Genomic DNA, 24,479 nt, shown 5'->3' on the forward strand with positions numbered 1-24,479 from the left:
AAAGCTTGAGGTGGGGAGGCATTTGGGGAAATGTGAGTAGATCTCAGTGGCTAGATGAAATCATCATTTTAAACAGTATAGTCCACAGATAAATTATGGGCAAGAAGCTTTAGAAACTGGGAATTAAGAAGGGGAGTGTTTGGTAAACGGGGCTCACCCTCCACCTGGAAGACACAGTGAGAACTAAGTGAGGGCACCAGGCTGTGGCTCCCATTTCTCCTTGGCTTTCACTTCCAAGCAACAGCGCCCACCACCGCACAGTTGATTCAGTCCCTTAAAGAGACCAACCCAGGTGGTGGCCACCTGGGTGCCAGCGTCAGGTTGGCAATGCCGCAGCTCCCACTGCCCACTTGGCATTTGGTTATCATTAACATGAAACGTTTGCAGGAGGCGTCAGAAGAGCCAGTTTATTTCTGTGAATAGTAGTTTCTCCATGAGAAGCCGAGCAGGAGAAAGGGAGCAGCCTCATTTTTAAAGGCCTCAGGCCAGGTGAGGGCAGAGAAGTCAGGTAGCTCAGGGCAATACCTACAAACACACCTCCACAGCCATCTTCTCTTTTGACCCTCATGATTAAGGTCAATTTCAGGACAGCCATTGGCATATTGTTATTCTTATTTTAAACTAAAAAAACGATCAGTGTGCCAATTCTGGGGGACACCTTTAATGTCCCTTCTGATCCACAGAGTTGGCTAGTCTATGGCAAATAAGAGGTGGAAAGGGGACTTAAATCCCCTGATTGCTGATTCAGCGCACGTTCCGTGGTCTGAGAAAGGCGCATTGCAACTAGTTTGGAGGAAGACATCTCTACAAATGGAGCACGTATTCAATACCTCTGGTGCACACTAAATATAAGCCAGGGAGGTCTTTTGGAAAGCAGTGTTTGTGCCAAGTAGAATGGAGATCTTAAAGCCACCACACCAAAACTAAGTCCTAAGACAGAAACAAGTTTATATCAGTGTCACTATATACATATTGTGTTTAGTTTAGTACTGCTCAGTAAATGTCTGTCGAATGAGTGAGTGAATGCACGGATGGATAGAGGGATAAATGAGTCTGTTACATAGAGAGTTTTCTGCTAGCAGCCCCAAGACAGTGTGTCATAGTAATCTTCATTTTACAAGCACAGACTGACGATCCTGCAGGGCATTGCTTGCTTTTGGAACAGAAAATGCCCAGTTTGGGCCAAGCTGCCAGGAGCCCATGAGGTACTCCTTCATTTTACCCAGCTGGATTTTGGAGCTTACTCTAGAGGCTAATTGGTTCCACATGGCTGGCCAAAGATTAGAATCTGTTTGTTTAGCTTCTCTCATTTCCTCTTGTCAACTCTGGGTCTAAGGAGGACATCCTCCACTGCCCATCACTGTCTTTGGTGAAGTAAGAAGAGAGAGGAGACAAGGCCAGGAGATGCCACGCATGTTTTACTGGAAACATTCATACCAGCTCCATACCTAGCATCTCAAAGCCAGGACCCACAGTGACAAAAATTTGTCTTGTGGAAATGGCCCATATTCAAAGTACAATAGCCTTGGCCTTAGTCTTAATCATTTAAAGAAGGTATGGTTAATGTAACTACTTTTGTCTATCACATTTTAAATAAGTACAATATGATAGGATCAAAAAGCTGGAGTTAATACGAGAGTTGAAAATCAGACTGTCCAGGGGTTCTCAAACTGTACTTCATGAAAATCCATTTGGAGGGTGTGTCAAGGGCTGTGGAACGGGTGGGTTTCCCACCCTCACTTCCTCAAGGGCAGCTCTGCTTGTGTAATTTTATATACTGGACTTCTATATAAGATTTTATTTGAATTAAGAGTTCAGCCTCTAAAAAATGTTTAAGGACTGTGGATCTAGTTCAAATGCACTCATTTTAGGCCCAGAGAGGTTAAGATATCTGTGCATCTCCAACTCTTCTGGGACACATGTTTTAAGGTATCCACGGTGGGTGGACTGCATTTGACACCTTGGATTTCTTCCCTTTCCTGAACTACAGAAGTTAGCGAAATACCCACCCTGCCCCCCCCCCACGGGTAATGTGAAGATTCTGACACCCTCTCTGAATGGATCAGAAGAGGTAATGTGTAGGGAGATGTCTTGATAGGGTAAGGGGTCAAGAGCACTTCTTGTTGAGAAATCTGTGAGTGAGCAGAATGTGGCGCTGACCTGGGAGACCTCAGCTGTGAGATTCTTGCAGGTTCATTAGAGAGGAGTGGAACTATGGTGACCTGAAGTAAAATATGCTTAAGCTTACACTGGAACCATTTTTAGTTCCTTGATTTGCCCACTGTTGATCGGGGGCGGGGGGGGGGGTGGTCCTCCTAAACTGCCTTTGACCCATCTGGGCAGGGAGAGGGAAATTCTAAATTGGTTTCTTAGAAAAAGTGAGAACTTGACAACCATGAGATGGAAGTAGAAAGCACATTGGGCTAATCAGTAATTTAGTGTGTCAAAGTTCAAGGTAAATCTTTAGGCGTTTGTGCATTCAATTTCCACATGGTGGAGGGAGGCACATTAGATGCTTTCTGAGGTCCTGTCCAGCAGGGACCTTCTACAGGTAGCAGCAATGTGTGGTAGATAAGAGTATGGATGCTGGAGCCAGCTGGAGCCAAAGCTGTGAGACTTTGGGTAAATTACTTAGGTCTCTGTGCCTCGATCTCCCCATCCATATAATGGGAGTGATGATAATAATAATATATACCTCACAGTAATAAGGACTTAATGAGTTAATATAAGCAATGTGCTTAGAACAGGACCTGGCACATAGAAGGTGCTAGATGGGTGTTTGCAATATGTATTTTTATGAGCTGGTCAGAGGCACACTGATAGTTTTCAAATCCTTTTCAGTATGCTAATCCTGCCATTCTGACATATGTCTTTCTGTAGCTTTCTCTGAACATGAGGGGTCCCCATGAGTGTCCTTCACAATCCTATTGCTCTGGGTTGTTTGCTGAAGAAAGGTCGTTTTGAAAGGGTTAAGGGTTCCCTGGGAGCCAGGGCATGGGTGTCTCTAGGAGCTGACATGCCTCCCCTCAGTGCTGAATATACACACTGCTCTTTCAAGATGAGGGGAAAACCTCTTCCAAGTAATTTCCACTCACTGCTACTTTCTTTTGGGAGTAGTAGCCCAAAGCTATAAAAGCAGGAGTAGCATTTATCAATTGATTGATTAGCCAATCAGTCAACAAGTATTTACATTGTGTTTCTTATGTATTTATTAGCATGGTGTTAACTGCCCCCTGGAGAAATAAAAGAAATAGAAGACAAGGTTCTGAACCTCAAGTTAGGGTCCTAAAATGACTAGTTGAGAAATAATTATAAAACAGCTACTAAATTTAGATGCAGAGAGCAAAGTCTTCCGAGAAGAATTTCTTTAGCTGAGAATGATGTTCTGGAGGGTTTGGGCTCCAAGCTAGATCATAAATGATCAATCAGTGTTCAAAATGAAAGGCCTGGGACCAAGTAGGGCACTCCTGGCATAGTGTACAGAACACCAGTCTGACTAGAGGACAGAAGGTGTAGAGAACAGAGGGCATAATGTTGAACAGATACAGGGGGGCCAGATTGTAAGAACCTTGGAAATCAGGCAGAGACACTGGGGCTTTCCAGGCAAGACTGAGCAGTGGTGAAAATACCAAGGTCAGAGTCAAGATGGTCCAGCTCTACCATCAACTGGCTGGGTGACCCCCAGCCCATCATTTTCCTGGCCCCAGGAAATGAGTGAGGTGGTCCATTCTAGCCCTCATATTTCTGACATGGTAGACAATAAGAAGTTACTGAAATCCTCATGAAAGTGCCACAAGAAAAGGAATTTGGGGGAGATTTTCCTGGTAATGTGCGAAGGATGGATAATGATATCAGGGAGACCAGCTGGCTCTTGCCAAAGTCCCAGTATGCATATGTTAAGGCCTGGATAAGGCACATGGCTGAGGAAATGAAGTCAGAAGGATAAACTTGAGAAGCAGTAACAGTAGCATCTAGATAGCAACAGATAGAATGTGAGGCAGCCACAAGCCTAGAGCTCAAGACTTGACCATCTGGATGTAGGGATAAGAGGAAGAGTCAAGGATAATTTTAAGGTTTCCAGTAATCTATAAAACTCCAGCCTTTACACATTCCATTAAGGCAGCAGAATGTCATGGACAGAAATACTGGCTTGGTGATCCAGTTGACTTGGGATTGAGTTTGGCTCTACTTTTCCCTAACTGAATGACTATGGCAACTTTAGAAACTTCTGTGAACTTCAGTTTCCCCATACGTAAAATGAGGATAATAGTACCTATTTTTTAGTATTATTGTAAAGCTCGCAGGAGATAACTAACACACGTAAAGGGATCAGCACTTTACCTGTGCACATGGTAAGTGCTCCACAGATGTGAGCTTTTATTGCTTATTAACTGAGCAGCTATTAACTGTTACATACTGTGATAGGTGTCAGGATTCAGAGAGAAAAGAGGCACGACCTCTGCCCTGATGACACCCACAGATAGATATCATCTCCTATGCGAGGAAAATTGTCCAACTTCCCCTTTCTCCAGTTTAATTAAAATGGCACCTCTTGGGGGCTTCCCTGGTGGCACAGTGGTTGAGAATCTGCCTGCCAATGCAGGGGACACGGGTTCGAGCCCTGGTCGGGGAGGATCCCACATGCTGCGGAGCAACTGGGCCCGTGAACCACAACTACTGAGCCTGCGCATCTGGAGCCTGTGCTCCGCAACGAGAGGCCACGATAGTGAGAGGCCCACGAACCGCGATGAAGAGTGGCCCCCGCTCGCCGCAACCAGAGAAAGCCCTCGCACAGAAACGAAGACCGAACACAGCCAAAATAAATTAATTAGTTAATAAACTCCTCCCCCAACATCTTCTTAAAAAAAAAAAAAAAGGCACCTCTTTTCACGTGGGACAAGGAAGGGTTGTAGAGTTCTATAGAAAGTAGACCAGACTACTTTCTGCAAACCTGCAAACCTATTAACAACCTGGCTAGCATGTCATCAGCATCACCCCCTCAAAGATATTACTTCTCTCCTCTTAGCTCCTCCTCTTCATGACCTAACTAAAGCAATGACCTCAGAAAACGCAGACATTTGTCTATATCAAACAGGCCTTGAGTACACCTCCAAAACAACTCTTTCCCTTTAAATATATGAGGGTAGCTTTAGGGTGCTTCTTATGTTTGCAGCTTGTCCACACCAACTGATATGCACCTGAATTTGTTCTGTAACAGGAGGAAGAGTTAGAAGTTCTCAGGACACACTGGGACCACTTTGTTCTTCTCTGCCTTACACAGATCCACAGTGATCCCTTCACACCCCTTGGTGGTCACAGGATTCTAAGCCTGAGAAGGAGTGTAAAGGACACCTGTTCCCTATGGAAGCCATCTGTTCTTGGACTTGGAGCCTCTGAAGGAAGGTAGCTGGGCCATGAGAACCTCCCTGGGTCTCCTGGCCAGTCTACTTCCCCTAGGGAATCAGACGAAGACTTCCTTTCTCCCTCCTTAAGAGAGTGTCCTGCCAGAAGAAACACTTTCTGGATCATTAGAGAAAGTTAGAGAGGTCATCTCTCTTGGCTTCATAAAGGTAGAGAAGCAGAAAAGAAACATGTCTTTTAAACTGTGCAACAGGTCACTGCAAATGCAACATAAGCTACAGAGGAAAACTTTTGTAGCTGAAAGGAAGTTCTAAGGGACGAAAATTGTGCACAACTGGCTGATATCCTTCAAAGGTAGAAAGAATTTTTGCAGGACTATTTGTGCTGGGCCTGATACCTGGAGTTTTGTAGTCACTTATTCCCTTCTTCTGATGTTGTTCAAATGCAATTAGGCCAGTTCTGGGAACTAATGCCTTCTCCTTGACACATTCTTGTTAACCGGCTCCATTTCAACACATGGCCTCTTTTGGACAGTACATAGGTAAACCCTTGACATTTGTGAACACAGAGAGGTTCACAAATCCCTAAGCTCGTGAGTGTGGAAACGTTTGTACAAGCTCCTGGCTTTCTCCCAAACCACATGTTTCTTGTACAGTGCCTCACATCACAGGCTAAGCAACCTTTCAACTTGAACTGAAGTTCAATCTATCATGTTATGGTGACTTCTCTTTTTCCCACACATAAATCAGTTTTGATTAAAGAAAAAAAGAAACAAATACGCTTTTTCAAAGTTCTTGCAAGGCCAGCAATGAATGAAGAGCTACAGCAACGTAAGGAATTGGGTGGTCAGTGGGCTCCCTACCAAAGGGGGTCCGCTTCGTATACCAGCTCCAGATTCAAAACGGGGCCTCTACCTGCAACAGATGGCTGTGTGCTATGGGCCTTCATGGTTGCTCATGAACAGTCTAAATGGAGAGGTTAGGTCTGGGAGTGCCACAGGCTTCCTTCCTGTCAACACTTCATTCTTGGGCCGCCAGACCACAGGTTCCATGGCACAGGTGAGAGCTCCCTTCCCAGTGAGCCACTGGGAAGAGGCAGGCACAGCAGGAGAACAGTGGCAACGAAAGCAACTCTTTCCCTGAAGATTTGTATAATTCAAGCCCATCTTGTATACCCTCTACATGTGGGAAATAATAAAGGATGTTTATAATTATGACCCTAGGTCTTCTGAAGAACCAAGGAAAGATCGACCTCATATATGTATTGATGGCCAATCTTATCCTGCATACCAGTCAGACTTGAGGCAACGTCTAATGAAAGATACATATAAAACATGATCTTGAAAATAAGAATAGAAGATCAAAAACTCTGTAGAGGGAGGGGGAAATAAGCTCAACAAAAAACTACACAGATATAATTATTGTGATTAAGTACTGCATTTAGTTCAGAGTTGCCTGGCAACAAAGGCAAAAAGAAAAAAAATCAACAAATTATTCTTCAGGAGAGAGATGTCCTCTCTTGGTAATAAATCTTGAAATAAATTCACAATATAGGGCTTATGCAAAAGAAATTCAATGACACAGTGGACCATGCCCTAATGATTTTTACAAAATAAGCAAAAAAATTCACATATAACCATTTCCCACATTGTCCCTTAATGACAGCTTAAATCAAATCATTAAAAATATATAGTTGTAGATTTTACCTCAGGAAGAAAAGTAAAATACTAATCATTATCAAGTTAGCGGGGTGGAGATATAGGTGAAACAAAAATGGCAGAATGTTGATAACGGTTGAAACTGGGTTGAGGGTACATGGCGGTTCACTGCACTATTCTATTCAATTGTGAACATTTGAAAATTTCCACGAAACAAAACAAAACCATAGCTGAAAGTATTTGACAACCAGGGGAGTTAAGCTAATGTGTTATCTAACAAAGACTATATTCTATTTGATAAAGTTTTAAGTTAAGCAGATATAATACTATACTCGATCTTTGAAAATTGATCAGCTGAGCTATGGAGCACTTGACAATACTCACAATCAGACCCAAAGCACTGTAGACATTTCTATATAAGTGTGCACATTCCCAGCTAATCATGGCGGCAGGTAATTGACCCACTTAAGACAACAAGCTACCAAGGAGTGGAGGGGAAAGCCAGATTCAGGTACCTTCGCTGCAGTTTTTCAGGGCAAAGAAGTCCACTGCAGACAAGCTTCGGTTTCCACTCGAGATGTACTCCAGGGCCACTCGGAACGGGTTCTCTGGGCGCCCAATTCTTCCCTGCAGCACAGTCCAACTGGTTGCATTGGAAAGCAGAGGGGAAAAGCATAGAAAAACGGTGATGAGAAGCAGACCTAACCCGCAGAGAGGTCCTACCCCTGCACTGGCCCACATTCTTCATGCCGCACCAACAGGTGGAACCCTTTTTCCTCTTTCTGATTGTGCTGAGGCTAACCCTGTGTGCTTATGTAAATACTGCCTTAGGACAAATTCTTAGAACCTGGGTCAAAGCGTATGTACATTTAAAACTCTGAGGATGGTGACTCTGACGGCAACACACACACATTTGTTTCTTTCTTGTCCAGCTAACTCAGAGACCCAATTCTTAAACCCACTGTAGCCATTGGTGTTCCTTTTGTCATACTTTTTAGGCAACTGCAGACCTTTGGACTACGTCAGTAGCTAGTCTTACAGGAAAAGAATATACATGTCTGAGAAAATCTGCCAGCAGAGTGAAGGAATTGTCTTCAAAGCATTTGTCAGTGTATTCATTATTATCTCTGGAAAGAATGCTTGGTTTTTGTAATTTTATCAGATCCCAAAGTCTCAGAACCCTCAGGTTTGCTCTATAGCTACTTAAGGGAAGCTAGCAAGTGCTATTTATTTACTGAAGGAAAATTAAAGTGCACTGAAGCATGTGCTTTGGGGTAAAAGTTACCTAAGATTGACGTGGACTCCGCAAAAAGGTTCAAACAGAAGAAGACGGAAGCTGGTCAAACACTGAGCACTGCATCTATCTATAATCAAGGACACTGACACGGCTGGAGAACGGAGAATAAGCTAAATGAACATTTTTACACCTCACTCAGGCTATTAACCTCTTGGAGTAGCCTCCTGTCACTGATTGGAACATCAAATTTACTTTCCAAAATTGATTCAGGGTTTTTTTTATGTATATAGTTATTTTGACAATTTTGTGTGGAGAATGGAAATTACCTGGACTATTTTGTATTTTCTTTCCTTTTAAAGAGAAACAATTTTATTGAGGTGTAATTGATGTACAATAAATAAATCACATGTACAAAAGTGTACAATTCGATGAATTTTCACATTTGGATACACCCATGAACTCATCACAATGTTTCATAGTGTTTTGCCACTAGGTTGGGCTTAGGTATGGCAGTACAAGTACAAAGGAACTTAGGGAAAGACTAGCTTTCTGTTTGAAAAAAATTTAAAGCACCCTCCCAAACCCCAAGTATAAAAAATATTAAAAATCCAGAAAAGTTGGTCAAGGAAAGTAAAAGTCACCCAGAAGGTCATCCAGAGACTACCATGGTGAACTCCTCTGTGAACAGCCTTTTAGCTACAGTTTTACACAGATAAGGTCATACACACATAAGCTTGCTGTGACTGCACTTTGCACTCAACAGTATGTCACAAGACAATAAATATAAATTACATGATCAGTTCAATGATTGCATTTTTAATGATTTGTGCATTGTTCCTGATTTTTCCTCTCATGCTGAGGTTAACCCTGTGTGCTTATGTAAATACTAACTTAGAACAAATTCTTAGAACCTGGGTCAAAGTGTACATACATTTAAAACTCTGAGGATGTTGTCAGTCCTCCAACAGTGAATCAGAAGGCCCATTTCTCCATTTGCTTATTTGCTTGTTAACACTGGATCCCATCAAATCTTTTTTTTTTTTTGGTCGCACTGCACAGCTTGCGGGATCTTAGTTCCCCCACCAGGGATTGAACTGGGCCCTCGGCAGTGAAAGCGCAGAGTCCTAGACACTGGACAGCAAGGGAATTCCCAAGATCCCATTAAATCTTCTCCATCTGTTAACTTTTGGTAATGAAGGCGTCGCCTAAGGCAATCTATGGTCTTTCGGGTGGGTGTTCCTGGATGGGAGTTTTTGTCTCCGGTCCCTGCCATGTTGTTGGGCAGGCAGTGCGCTCTGCTGAAGGCAGAAGGCATTTCTGTTCCCTTTCTGTGCTCTTCTGTAGTTAATTCAGATCACTGGAGCCAGTGCCTCAGCCATTTAATAAAAGTGTATTAAATGTATAGCTGATTCACTTTGTTATACAGCAGAAACTAACATGCCATTGTAAAGCAATTATACTCCAATAAAGATGTTTAAAAAAAAAAGTGTATTAAGTTTCCCAACAATAGATTACGTAGAAGGGATTATTGCTGTTGTAGTTTGTTCTCTGTTACTGTACCCAACAGGATTTCTATCCAAAATAAAACCAGTACAATTGAATAAGGAAAAGGAGGCCTTCTGTTTAAATGTGTGACTGTCAAAGAAAAAAAATTTGAAAAGAAAATGTAAATGAGGGGTCCTTAAGGAAAAACACAAAGAGAGCAGAATTTTTCTTGTTCTTTTGAAAAATAAAGGACTCTTATTTTCGAGGAAATATGGTGATAAAAGGCATGACTATTCATATTCTTCCAAAATCATAGCTCTCTGCTCTGAGGAATGATGGATTTTAATTCCAGGTACACAGTGGCCCTTGACAATGATTTCCATTTCTGTATTGGCACTAGCCCTCTGGAAAAATGTGTCAATTGTTTTAGGGATTAGTTTCTGAGTTACTGATGCAATAACTTTTGTCTGAAATTCTCTGGCCTCCCATAGTTTCCTGCTGCAACTTTAATAACTTTCAGAGTAGTTGCCGAACATGATTTTATAACCAGGGAAGTTGGGACTGAAAAAGGGCAAGCTTAGACCTAGGCTCAGATTTGTGTAAGAGACAGCAAAAACCCTGTGAAAAAAAACTCAAGCTCTCTTTTCTCTCTGCCTCCATCTTCTTTGTTGACATCCCAGTGGTCATGAAACTTGCTCATTAGGGTCCTGTTTTCCTCTTTGGCTGGTGGCAACTCTACTTCTGCTTGCAAAGGGGAAGGTTATGTTCTAACCTAGAGCCTGCTAGAGACAAAAGTGCAGCTGTACCCATGTGCTGGGGATTTGTGGCCATCTCAGCATTGGTGCTTTAGTCAATCAATACGACAGTGAGGGGAGGCCATCTGGACTTTGGGAAGCCAAAGGCACAGTGTGGATGGCCTGTCACCATCCGTTATCTTCCAGTTGCCTCTCTGGAGCTCTCCACTTCCAGTTCTGGCTCTGCTCACCATTTGCCTGATGACTTTGAACAAGGTAGTTTACTCTGAATGTCTGAAATTTGGGATGTTTTCTGATCAAATTGTCTTCTCAACCAGAGAAAGTGTTTCCCCAATGTTTTATTATTTAAAGGGGAAAGAAAAGAATGTACTCCTAAGCCCATCTGAAAACCCCAATCACTTTCCCCAAATATCACTAAAGTATCTTTTCCACCTATTTAAAAATCCACTAAGGAATTCTAAATAATATAGAGCATTTAAAACACAGCTATCTAAGTGTCTGATACTTAAGGCACTCCTTAGTGTGTCTGCACAGTGCTAGCGTGTAAAGCAAACCTGATACAGCTATGACGGCTGCACACTTACTAAGGCCTGCAAACAACTCATGATTTCACTGGTGTGTGCAGGCAAATTCATTGTAGCAGACTGTCTATTTAGATAGTAAATTTGCGGTAAAAATTTCTGCAAATCATTAAAGCAATTATTCATTTAAGTCAGAGTCAGATAGTAAGAAACCCTGTACTCTCTGAATGACTACCCGACTCTCACTACACCCAACTCCCCCAAAACACTGATTTTAAAAGAGAGCTCATGAATAATACTCTACTTAATATTAAGACTTCTGTTTCAATTCTACAGAACCAAACTGTGTAACTAAGAAACCTAATGGACTACACAAGTTTCGAATTCCATCAAGCATCCATTCCAATTCTACTCACTTACAAAGCGTTCTGGGTGAAGAAATGAGCTTGGCACTCTGAGCGTCGCAAACAAAACAAGCCATGGTCCCAGCCCTAAAGGAAGACCTTTTCAATTTGGTGTGGCAGAAAGACATGAATAACCATAATATGAGGACATGTTTGATATAAGCCCTAGCATAGAAGGAGGAGACAATAATCATGGTTATAAAGATAAATTAATGCCTCATCTAGAAGATCACATTCCAAATGCTGGAGAGGGTGTGGAGAAAAGGGAACCCTCCTGCACTGTTGGTGGGAATGTGAATTGGTACAGCCACTGTGGAGAACAGTATGGAGGTTCCTTAAAAAACTACAAATAGAACTACCATATGACCCAGCAATCCCACTACTGGGCATATACTCTGAGAAAACCATAATTCAAAAAGAGTCATGTACCAAAATGTTTATTGCAGCTCTATTTACAATAGCCCGGAGATGGAAACAACCTAAGTGTCCATCATCGGATGAATGGATAAAGAAGATGTGGCACATATATACAATGGAATATTACTCAGCCATAAAAAGAAACGAAATTGAGCTATTTGTAATGAGGTGGATAGACTTAGAGTTTGTCATACAGAGTGAAGTAAGTCAGAAACAGAGAGACAAATACCGTAGGCTAACACATATATATGGAATTTAAAAAAAAAAAATGTCATGAAGAACCGAGGGGTAAGACAGGAATAAAGACACAGACTTACTAGATAATGGACTTGAGGATATGGGGACGGGGAGGGTAAGCTGTGACAAAGCGAGAGAGAGGCATGGACATATATACACTACCAAATGTAAGGTAGATAGCTAGTGGGAAGCAGCCGCATAGCAAAGGGAGATCAGCTCGGTGCTTTGTGACCGCCTGGAGGGGTGGGATAGGGAGGGTGGGAGGGAGGGAGACGCAAGCAGGAAGAGATATGGGAACATATGTATATATATAACTGATTCATTTTGTTGTGAGCAGAAACTAACACACCATTGTAAAGCAATTATTCTCAAATAAAAAAAAAGAAAAAGAAGATCACATTCCAATATGGGTCTTGAGAGATACGGCAGATTTCTTCCAGTGAATACTGGAGGTATGATCAGAAAGAACTGAAGGTTACCATTACGGATGGATAAAAAGAAAAAAAAAAACTTAAAGAAAGACAGGGTCAGAGAAGGATGAGTAGCTTGGCTGGAATAAAATGGATTTTGGGGGGACACAGGAGAAGTAACCTGGATAGATGGGGCACAGTAAAATCTTAGAGGGTAACGGTGCTGGCAAAGGAACCGGAGCTCTTCAGTAAGGAATGAGCCTCTGATGGGCTTTGGAAAGGAGGAATGGCATGAACAGTCACAGGTGAGTAACATTAACCCAACAGCAAAGTTTAGAAGGAACCAGAGGAGGAGAGACTGGAAGCAGAGGCCAGGAGTGAGGGCCAGAACCACAACAGCAGAAACTGGGTTTTGGGGTGGGGGAGAGAGACTCTGTGAAGTCAACCCACAGAGTAATTTCTTATTTTCAGTTATATTTTTCAGTCCTAAAGTATCCGTTTGAGTCTTTCCTTTTATTTGAAAATTTTGAGATAACTGGAAATTCATATGCAGTTGTAAAAAACAGTATCGGGAGATCTCTTGCACACTTTACCCAGTTTTCCCCAAAGGTGACATTTTACAAAACTATAGCATAAAAGCACAACCAGGATACCGACATTGCTACGATCCACCAATCTTAGATTACCTCAGTTTTACTTGTACTCGTGTGTGTGTGCGTGTGTATATGAATTATTGGTTCTTTTTTTATACCTTCATGTCTCTGCTGAATTTTTCCATTTGTCTCAAGAGGGTTCACCCTTAATTCTTAGAGGGTTATAATATATTCTTTAAAATCTTTATCTGATAAATGTCTGTATAATCTCAGGGTTGGCATCTTTTGATCGTCTTTTTCCTTGAGAGTTGGTGAGATTTTCCTGGGTTTTCATATCTGGAGCAATTTTGGACTGTATCCTGTACAGTATGAACATTATTTTACAGGACTTTGGGTCTTGCTTAAATTCCATGGAGAGTGCTGACTGTTTTGCTCTGTTCTGTTTTAGCGCATTCGACAGTTAGCAGACGGTTAGTTTCAGGCTGGCAGTTCCTACCCATCTTCTGTGACTGTGGCTCCAATGTCAGTTCAGTTGCCACAGCCTATTTGGGATCTGTCTCATGTGCTGAGCCACCCAGTAGTCAGTCTGAGACCTGGGCAGTGGTCTGCGCAGAAGACCGAAGCTCGTGGTCAGACGCATGCACACACAACCTGGCAGTCAGCCCACCATTCTGAGATCACTTTCTTGAGCTCCTTCCTCACCACGGTCTCCTTGACACTTTCCTGCTCCCAGAGGCACCCCTTCCTGATACTCTGGGTAGAATGCCTAGGCTTTAATTTCCCTGCTCTGTCATATAAACTTCTTGTTTGTTTGTTTTATTTATTTTTAATTTTTGGCTGCATTGGGTCTTTGTTGCTGCACGTGGGCTTTCTCTAGTTGCGGCGAGTGGGGGCTACGCTTGGTTGCAGTGTGCAGGCTTCTCACTGTGGTGGCTTCTCTTGTTGTGGAGCACGGGCTCTAGGCACACGGGCTTCAGTAGTTGTGGCATGCGGGCTCAGTAGCTGTGGCTTAGTTGCTTAGCTGCTCCGTGGCATGTGGGATCTTCCCCAACCAGGGCTCAAACCCGTGTCTCCTACATTGGCAGGCGGATTCTTAACCACTGCGCCACCAGGGGAGCCCCTGTCATATAACCTTTTGAGATTGACTTTGCCTATGGGGCCAAGCAGTAAGAAAAAAGAAGAAAAACTAATGGGGATTCCATCCCTGTTCCTGGGACCACAGTTTCTCTGGCCAGAAACAAGGGTTCCCCTCCCTTGGGGTTTTAGGTGCGTGGCCATCCCCTGCTGCTATTACAACATGCAGGACTGCCTAGGGACTGCGGTGGGAAAGAACCAAAGACGTAAAGAAGAGCAATCACAAAAGAAAACAGGGACTTCCTCCACTTTCTGTCTAGCAGGAGACCCCTTTCCTGCTCCTCAGACCACAAACAGAGGGCTTCTCTTTGAGCGTTCTTTCCATCTCTGCTGTGTACTTCTGGGTTTCAAGTTAAAAGGATACCACTTACAAGAGCATCAAAAAGTCTAAAGTACCTAGGAATAGACCTAACAAAACAAGTACAAAATATCTGTAGAGAAAATCATAAACTTTTATTGAGGTATTTTTAAAGGACCCAATTAAATAAAGCAATATCCCAAGCTTACGATTAAAAGACTGAATATTGTAAAGATGTCAGTTCTCAAACTGATTTAAGGTTTAAATGTAACACCAACTAAAACTTCAATGGATATTTTTTATTTTTTGACACTAAAAATAACATTAACATAATTTGTTAATTTATCTGTCTAAAAGTTAACTTTCTATTAAGGCGCAAAAAAAACTTTAATTTTGTGACAAGCACTTGTTTTGAGATATAATTCCAGTTTGTACTTGCAAAATAACATTTTCTTGCCCTGGAGATATATTTATCACCTTATTTATTTATTTTTCCTTTTTATTTTTCTAATTGAAGTGTAGTTGACATAAATATTATATTAGCTTCAGGTGTACAACATATGATTCGACATTTATATACATTATGAATTGATCACCATAATAAGTCTAGTTACCTCTGTCACTACAAAGTTATTACAACATTACCGACCATGTTCCCTATGCTGTAGGTTCCATCCCCGTGACTTATTTCTTAACTACAAGTTTGTGCCTCTTAATCCCCTTCACCTATTTCTCCCAGCCCCCCATCCCTCTTGCAACAGATTTTTTTTAAAGAAACTTAACAACTTATTCTAAAATTTATAAGGAAGTTTGAATGTATAAGGGCCAAACAGGCAGGACACTGTTCAAGAAAAAGATAGGAGGCTTTCCTCTAGATATCAAGATTTATTTTTTAAAAAAACTATAGGGCTTCCCTGGTGGCGCAGTGGTTGAGAGTCCGCCTGCTGATGCAGGGGACACGGGTTCGTGCCCCGGTCTGGGAAGATCCCACATGCCGCGGAGCGGCTGGGCCTGTGAGCCATGGCTGTTGAGGCTGCGTGTCTGGAGCCTGTGCTCCGCAACGGGAGAGGCCACAACAGTGAGAGGCCCACGTACCGCCAAAAAAAAAAAAAAGAAAAGACAAAAAGAAATTAAAAAACTATAGTAATTATGAAGTTCAGTACTAACACGGGATATTCAAATAGGCCAGTGGAACAGAGCAGAAAGGCCAACCAAATTTGTAGACAAAATCCTTTAGTCGTGGTGAGTGCCTTTCTGCTTCAGTTATTGATGAGTTAGCAAGTATTTATTAAGCACCTATTCTGTGCTATGTGCTACAGTGAATACGAAAGTACAAAATGCTCTCACAGTCCATTTAAAGTTGAAGATTTTTCTAACAGAATAGAAGATCTGCCCAAATAAAGCAATCAGAGGCCAAAACCCAGGATAACAAATAGCAACAGGCTGGTACGGATTAGAGTGTGTACGAAATTAGAGAATGAGGAGATCGAAGTGAGCGGGGTCATCACGGAGGTTTTCATGGAGAAACAGGACGTGAGTAAGGAGGTAAAGAATGACTCAAACCTCAGGCAGAAGTCAAATACTGCCCAGAGAGATAGGGAAAGTATGACGGGAAGAGTGAGAACCATGTACACAAAAGACAGTGAGACGTGACAAACCACAGCTCAGCTGCGAAGCAGTAAGAGACTCCATCGGAGAAAGGTCTCTGACGGCCCCCTCCTGCCTGCCTCTCCTGTTCTCCCCTCAGCCTCCTTCCTATGCCCGCAAAGACCCACGTGGCCTGGAGGGGGTTTGTAGGGCAGGGTACTGGCCTGGGAGCTCAGCAGGGTCCCAGGGCCCCCGTGGGCCAGGCGATCGCCCTCCGCTCCTCTCTCGCTCTTCCCGGAGAGTCCCTCCCGCTTGCCTCTCCTGATCTCTCCGGCCTCAGGGGCGCTGATCCTGTCTGGCCTCCACTTCTCCACCCGCCTCAGTCCCCCTATATCCTACTGGTTCACTCTGGGGTTCCTCCCATCTCCTTGGGTGTCAGGGTTCCTGACCAGCGGCCGCAGGCACCCTAGTTGTGGGGAGACGCTAACTCCACATATTCCCACACTGCCATCTTTAGCAATATGAATATTAACAAGAGCAACAATTCCAGTGATAACAATAACAGCACTAATAATGTGATCAACAGCAACAGTTAACTTTGATGGCCTACTGTATGCTCTGCTCTTCTTGCTGAATTTTAAACCCAGCGTCATGTGACTCCATAGTCCCTATGAACACCCCCTTAAACTGTCTCTTTTAAGCTTCTTAAGGTTAGAAACCATGTCCTCCTGAGCCTTTGTTTCAACTTCTGGCCCTGGTGAACACGGTTGGGGAGCTGAAGCTAAAAGATGTGGTCACTGTCACGTTCTGTAGTGGCTACAACAGCCAAGTCATTCAGGTGGCGACTACCCCCATGCTGGGATAGCCAAGCTCATGGGTTAAGTTGAGGATGATGGAAACCACACAATTAGACAGCCAGCAACGACTTTTTCACACAGAACTCAGTCATATGATTATTATTACTACCGAGCGTAACACTGTCAAGACTCAGGCCTCACAGCTGACATTACTCCACATGTCCCTTTGCTAAGACTCTCTCTTGACAAGTGGCCGGACGTCCGTGTGAAGATTCATTAGAAATAAGGAATTGGGCCTATGGGAGCTTGTCTAGATCAATTAAAAAAAAAAAAACTCAATTGCACTTCTCTCCCTAATCTCATCCTAAAGGAAAAAAAACACACATAACTTTCAAGGTTTTTAAAAAATAGACCTTGTAGTAGTTCTGCAGCAAATATAAACCTTTCAGCACTACTTTTTACTGTTTCCATTAAACCAGCCTGCTTTGAAAGCATTTTTATGGGAGAGAGCAGGAGTGAAAAATGCCAGATCAATGTAAATTTTACTGGAGAGTGTTGCTAGCGAAGTTTCTGTAATAATAATAACACTTGGCATGTGGTGTGGGGTCTTTTACCCAAGTAGCCCTGGCTTTGTTATTCCTTGTCCTTCAAAATTTCCCAGAAGTTAGATGCATGTGTCCTGGAGAGGATTGGATCTGGATGGAAGCTAGGTTTCAGGTTGATTCAGGATGTGGTTCCCACGAGCCTGTGGTGGAAAAGAGCTGCCCTGAGGCTGAGGGTGGCCTCTGGCTCTGCTGGAGGGGAGCTGTGGGAGCAGAGGGGTGCTGAGACAGGGTTGGGCTCCCTGGGGCCACAGTGGACTCTACTGCGACCTTAGCACTGGCGGCTGGAAAGCAGTTTTGATTTCTATCAGAGATACCGTATGGGTCACAGGCATCCAGAAGGTGGCCCAGCCTTCCTGAGGCGGGGGCCAAGACAATGTTCCCAGACTGCGCTTCCCCTAATTCTTCTGCCATGCTTTTGAGCAAAGAATAAAATTGAATGGTTTTGGGCTCTTTTTCCTGGCCTCTCTTTAGCTTCTTCTAATCTTACCTCCTCCCTCCCTCCCTCCTTCCCTCCATCCTCCCTTCCTTCTTTCCCTCCTTCTTTCCTTCCCTCCTTCCCTCCCTCCTTCCTTCCTTCCTTCCTTCCTTCCTCCTTCACTCCCTCCCTTCCCTTTTTCTTTCCTTCCTTCAGGAGAAATATATTAATTAAGAGTGGAAACTTTGGAGGCAGACTTCCAGTTTTATAATCTAAACTCTGCCTCTTACTGGCTGTGACCTCTGGCCAGCTACCTACCTAACCTCTCTGTGCCCAGTTCCATCATTAAGAAGTGGGGATAATAATAGAGCCTTATAGGGGTGTGGTGAAGACCATGTGGGTTAAGACATGTACAGTACTTAGCTGACACTCAGTAAGCATTAGCTAATACTGTTATTAATATGCATTAGCTAATACTGTTATTATTGTGCTAGTGTTTCTTTTCTCTCCTACACCCACTACGGCGGATGACCTTACAAGGAATTAATTTACAAGGTGAAACAGGAGACTGACCATGTGTGACAGGATTTCAGGGATTTGGGGAGAGCCTCCCACCCCAGAACACCAAAACTTTTGGGATTCCTTCCAGTCTCCCATGGGGAGCTGAAGAGACAAATGCACAAATGCAGATACCCCAGGGAACATTGTGCCCGGCACTCGATATACATTTCATTTATTTGTGTGTGTGTGTTTATTCATTCCAGAAAGGATTTAAGGCAGCTGTCTTACTTTATCTCATTTAATTTTCACAATAAATGCATGAAACAGATATTGTCATCCTTATTTTATAAGAGAGAAAATTGAGGCTCAGAGAACCTATAACCTTGCCCATGTAGTAAATGGTAAGAGGCAATATGAACCGAAGACGATTTATCTTCAAAACTGTTGCACTTTCTACTATATTGCACATGGGTGTAAATTTATGTTAAATGTAAATAGCTAGTTTTATAGAAGAGCTTTCTAGTGGGTTGGGGGTGGCTAGTATTTGAAGAGTGGCAGTGCTCAGAAAAGGCCTTCTCCAAGAACTATTTTGGCTTCTCCCAGTGAGGCCCCAGGCTGTCTTATTCCTTCTCTCCTCTGGTTCCACATCATCATAACCAGGTTGGAATACATGGGCTTGTGGGAGGGAGGCAGATATCCACCCTGGTCCCTGGCTGAGAGTTTTTTCCTACATTCTATATACCAGGCCACGAAGAGGAGACTGAGTCGACTTCTGCAGACCTCACCCCTAAACCACTGGGGGTGGGGTGGAGGGGAGTAGACTGATTATAGCCACAGTTATAAGAAAAAATGTTAGTAGAAGAAATGTTCTTAAATGACCTCCTGGTGACCAATTTGCTTCCTGGATTAGCATAATCTCTACATTCTATTTTCAGTGGAACACACTTGCTCTGAATGTTCAAGGTTACTCTCTAGTGCTCCTATACTTTCCACCCCTATCACCTGAGCTAATTTAGCTGTTCCCAATTCTGTTTATGCCAATTGTACTCATTAAGTTGATACAATGTGAGCAAGAAAAATTGGAATTACTTTGTGAAGACTAGTAGAGGTAAGTCACTAAAAATAATTGCTGTTTAACTAGATGTGAATGGGGCAACAGAAAAGATCAAGGGAAAAAAGCCTTAAAAATCCCAAAACCTTCAGATTGGTTCACGAGTGTTCTAAAATTATTTCCATCTTAGAGAAATTGAAACTGAAAATCGTGGCTGTGGTGTCATGGTGTCATGAATGTGACTTACATGGAAAGACAATGCAAAACTCCCAATCAACAGGGCCACACTGGAAGCAAAGGCCTTGGCCCTACAGCAAGAGACTGGTGAATTAGCATATGCTTAGAAATTGCAAATTAAAATAAAATGTTTAAGGGTGTAAGTTGATTCTCAAGCAACTATTGGTTGTAAGCTTATTGTCCAAGAACATTTCTTTGCTCTAGTTTGTATTTAAAAATACCTAGAGGGCTTCCCTGGTGGCTCAGTGGTTAACAATCCGCCTGCCAATGCAGGAGACACGGGTTCGAGCCCTGGTCTGGAAAGATCCCACGTGCCGCGGAGCAACTAAGCCCGTGCGCCACAACTACTGAACCTGCGCTCTAGAGCCTGCAAGCCACAACTACTGAGCCCGAGTGCCACAACTACTGAAGCCTGCGTGCCTAGAGTCTGTGCACTGCAATAAGAGAAGCCACCACAGTGAGAAGCCCGCACACTGCAACGAGGAGTAGCCCCCGCTCACCGCAACTAGAGAAAACCCACGTGCAGCAACAAAGACCCAATGCAGCTAAAATAAATAAATAAATAAGATTAAAAAACAATACACAGAGGATTCACTAGCGGTTTTCTTTTTTTTAAAGGAGGGAACACTGATTACTTAGGCAAAAAATCAAGTGCGAGAAAACTTCTTCAAGTCAGAAGTAGTGAGCCTGAGAGCCCTGAGGCCCCCTTTGATTTCTCTGAATTTTGGATTAGGTCCCATGCCAGTCACTATCTCCTCCAGCATCCCATGAGCCTCCCCCATCGGGGGCTGTGTGGAGGGACCAGTGGGATTCTGGGCCGGGGAAGTGAGAAGGGAGAGAGTTTGGTTGGTACCAGCATTCCAGGAATCATTTAAAATTACAGAAGAGAGCACAGGAGGGGACCCCAGAGGGGTTCCCCATTCCACAGACTCTTCAGACAGTGTCTCTGGCAGGGTGGGTGGTGGCTTTTCTCTGAGTAGAGGCTCAGGTGATCATTTCGCCCATGGAACTTCTTCTGTATGGGGATTTGGGCACATCACACACCAGCAGCCAGTGGGAGTCTGGAATCTGTTTTCCTAACTTTCTCTTCCTTCCAATAAAATTTTAGCACCACCTGTTCTTTTCAAATACAATCATTTTTTTCAAGCCAACTCGATGCAGTTAGTTCTTTTGTTTTTGTCTTTTTAAAATACATCCTCCGCAGAGCCAGATAAAGAAGATAAAGAAAACACTGAAACCTGAAATGTGGCCATTTTCTGGAGGATCCCTCCTTTGGCCCAGTCTGCCTCCAGCTTGAGCCCTGAGTCCTGAGTGGGGCAGGGGTTGGAGCTTTAAACCTGTGTCCCCGCCTCAAGGCCCAGGAATTGAGCCCAGGCAAGCTGTCCTCCTTGCCTGTGCTCAAATGAGAGCCAGTCTCCCATCTCGCTCCCTAGAGAACCAGCCTAAATGCCATTTAATGCGTTAATGTATTGATTCATTCAGTGTGAACTCAAGCCTCTGTGCCAAGCAAACTGCTGATGCCCAAGCCCAGAGGAGGCTCCATTTCAGTCATAAATCTCTGGCCAAGTCAGGCCACTGTGCTGAAACCGTATACGGTAGGGTAGACCTGGCCATAAACTGTGGCGCTGTAAGCAAATTCTGGGGCTGGGATAGTGGTCAGCTGGAAAAGGATGGAGGGTCCTGGCCGGGTGGGGTCGGGACAGCCCACAGGTTTGTCCCCACTAAAGATGATCCCCCATTTCACACACTGCTCCTGTATTGCCCCTTTGCTGGGTGGCCATCCAGGGGCATGGAGGCAACTGCCAGAGGCATTGATGGACCATATCCCAAGCTCCCTGGCACAGAGAGGCTCAGTGGCCCTGCTAGAGCCTAAACTGTACTGTGGCAGGTATAGTAGATGATGTTATTGTGGGGTTGAAAGATGTAAATCTGGCATGAATCTTGGAAACCTTGGAAATCACCATGTTCAATCCTGTCACGTGGCAGAGAAGGACTGAGGCCTGAACTATTCTCCTCTACTCTGTAGACACAGAAGGGTTCTATTCTATACATTGTGTCTGGAATAATTTCTTTAAAACTCAAGCATGACCATTGCCCTCTCCATTGCCCTCAAGACCCGCCTCTGGTTCCCCGTATATGGCAGGGCTCTTTCCTGCCCCTGTGCATGTGCTCAGGGGGTTCCCTGTACCCAGCATCCCTTTTCTATGTTTTCTCTACTGGGCTGTTCTTCATTGATTAGGGAATTCATCTTCCAGCTTGGATTGAATGACTGGTACAGGGGAGCAAGGGCAAGACGTGCCTGACTCTCCCTGAGACATTTGTAGAAAAGCTTCTTGAAGGAAGTGACATTTGTTATTTTTGGCTGGTCTACTCTGGTCTTAGAAGGGATGTTTAGAAATGGTGGTGTTTTGTGTTGAATTGTGTCGCTCTAAAAAGCTATGTTGAAGTCCTAACTCCCAGTGCCTCCGAATGTGACCTTATTTGGAAATAGAGTCTTTAGAAAGGTAATCAATTTCAAATGAGGTCATCAGGGTGGGCCCTAAACCAATATGACCATGTTCTTATAATAAGGGGATTATAATAAGGGGAAATTTGGACACAGAGACAGGCACACACACACAGAGAATGCCACATGAAGATGAAGGCAGAGGTTTGGGGTGATGCATCTTCAAGTCAAGGAATTCCAAAGATTGCCAACAAACCACCAGAAACTAGGAGAGAGGTGTGGAGCAGATTCTCCCTCACAGCCCTCAGAAGGAAGCAACCCTGGTGCCACCCTGAGCTTGGACTTCCGGAACTGTGAGACAATTAAGGTTTGTTGTTTAAGCCATCCAGTTTGTTATAGTTTGTTCTTTCTTATGGTAGCCCTAGCAAACCAATATAAGTGGATAGTTCAAAATCATCCCCACCAGAATGTAAGTTGATACAGCCACTATGGAAGACGGTACGGAGGTTCCTCAAAAAACTAAGAATAGGGGTTTCCCTGGTGGCGCAGTGGTTGAGAGTCCGCCTGCTGATGCAGGGGGCATGGGTTCGTGCCCCAGTCCGGGAAGATCCCACATGCCGCGGAGCGGCTAGGCCGGTGAGCCACTGCCACTGAGCCTGCACGTCCGGAGCCTGTGCTCCACAACGGGAGAGGTCACAACAGTGAGAGGCCGGCATACCGCAAAAAAAAAAAACCCAAAAAACTAAGAATAGAATTATATGATCCAGCAATCCCACTCCTGGGCATATACCCAGACAAAATTCTAATCCAAAATAATATATGCAACCCTGTGTTCATAGCAGCACTACTGACAATAGTCAAGACATGGAAGCAACTTAAATGTCCATCAACAGATGAATGGATAAAGAAGATGTGGTACGTATATACAATGGAATATTACTCAGCCATAAAAAAGAAATAATGCCATTTGCAGCAATACAAATGGACCTAGAGATTATCCTACTAAGTGAAGTAAGTCAGAAAGAGAAAGACAAATACCATATGATATCACTTATATGTGGAATCTAGAGTATGACACAAATGAACCTATCTACGTAACAGAAACAGACTCAGGGACATAGAGGACAGACTTGTGGTGGCCAAGGGGGAGGGGGTTGGGGGAGGGATGGACTGGGAGGCTGGGGTTAGCGGATGTAAGCTTTTATATACAGAATGGATTACAACAAGGACCTACTGTACAGCCCAGGGAACTATACTCAGTATTTTATGATAAACGATAACGGAAAAGAAAAAAATATCCCCCCCGCAAGTGGAGAAACAAACTTTACAATATTTTTACTGACGATGGATGACGCGTGGCATCACCCCTCTATGTGACGACCCCCGCCACGGACAGGCAGCCCACAGGCTGCTGGGAAAAGAGTTCATTTCTCGCAGAGGAGCCCCATTTTCCTTGGGGCCAGAAAGAGCGCTGGGCATGTTCCTACACATTTACCTCAGGCTCCCAGATGAGCAATAGCACCTTCGCCTCGGGGAGGCCCCACTTTAGAATGATACTAGAAAGTGCTGGCTACTAACCCAGGAGCCACGGGCCCATTAGATTCGCCTGGGTGATGCTCATACCTTTAAGCCATGCTTGAAGAAACTAATGGAATTTGAACTTCAGGATTCTACTGTGTCAGCCATGTGGGAGCTCTCTAGAACGTAGCAGATGGAACCACTTGAGGGGCCCTGAGATTGTGCCCATGGTATGTTTAGCCGGGAGCCAATTTCTGGGCTGAAATTTCCACCACCAGTTCTCACACGACAGGAAAGGGTCAGCTCGAAAGAGTGACCTGGAGCTTTGCAAGGATGCGCTAGAAGCAGAGCACTTGCGAAGCAGAGGCAGAAAGATGTGGGCTGGGGTTAGGGGTGGGCAGGAATCCCTAGGCGTGGGCTAAGCTTTCCTCCCCCTCTCAATTCATCTTGGACTGTGAATATTTATAATAAGAAAGCCTTGGACACTCAGAATCTTTTGACATTGGCCCTGGCCCTATATACTGGAAACTGCAATTTTCTGGAAAGGGCAGGCTCCCTGTTCCCCCTTCAGGGGTCTATTTAATCAACAAGGGCTTGGGGAACACTCACCTATAAGACAGGAATAGCCCACCTTCCTTTACCTGCCTCCCAAGGGATGTATGCCTCTCAGAGTGCCTTAGAAAGGGCTGCCTGAGTGCCTACTGTATTACAAAGGTCACCATAGCCACCGGTGAGGCTGAAATGCAGTTTTGTTAAAACCAAGGCAAGCAGAGACTTCCAAAGAGTCAAAACAACTGACTCCTGGGGATGAGG

At 43.9% G+C, this 24,479-nt stretch overlaps 1 protein-coding gene across 1 annotated transcript in view; it reads right to left on the reverse strand.

Annotated features, from left to right (window-relative positions):
• ALK (ALK receptor tyrosine kinase) overlaps positions 1-24,479 on the reverse strand; it is a gene marked incomplete at both ends in the record, with an annotated part of 718,218 nt that overhangs the window by 178,855 nt on the left and 514,884 nt on the right. Inside the window, one exon of the mRNA XM_082851437.1 lies at positions 7,534-7,661. Within this exon, the coding sequence (XP_082707563.1) occupies positions 7,534-7,661 (128 nt within the window). The remainder of the gene's footprint in view (positions 1-7,533; positions 7,662-24,479) is intronic.

The sequence above is a fragment of the Leucopleurus acutus genome (genome assembly GCF_964270905.1).
Source record: "Leucopleurus acutus genome assembly, chromosome: 12".
NCBI classification, from domain to species: Eukaryota; Metazoa; Chordata; class Mammalia; order Artiodactyla; family Delphinidae; genus Leucopleurus; species Leucopleurus acutus.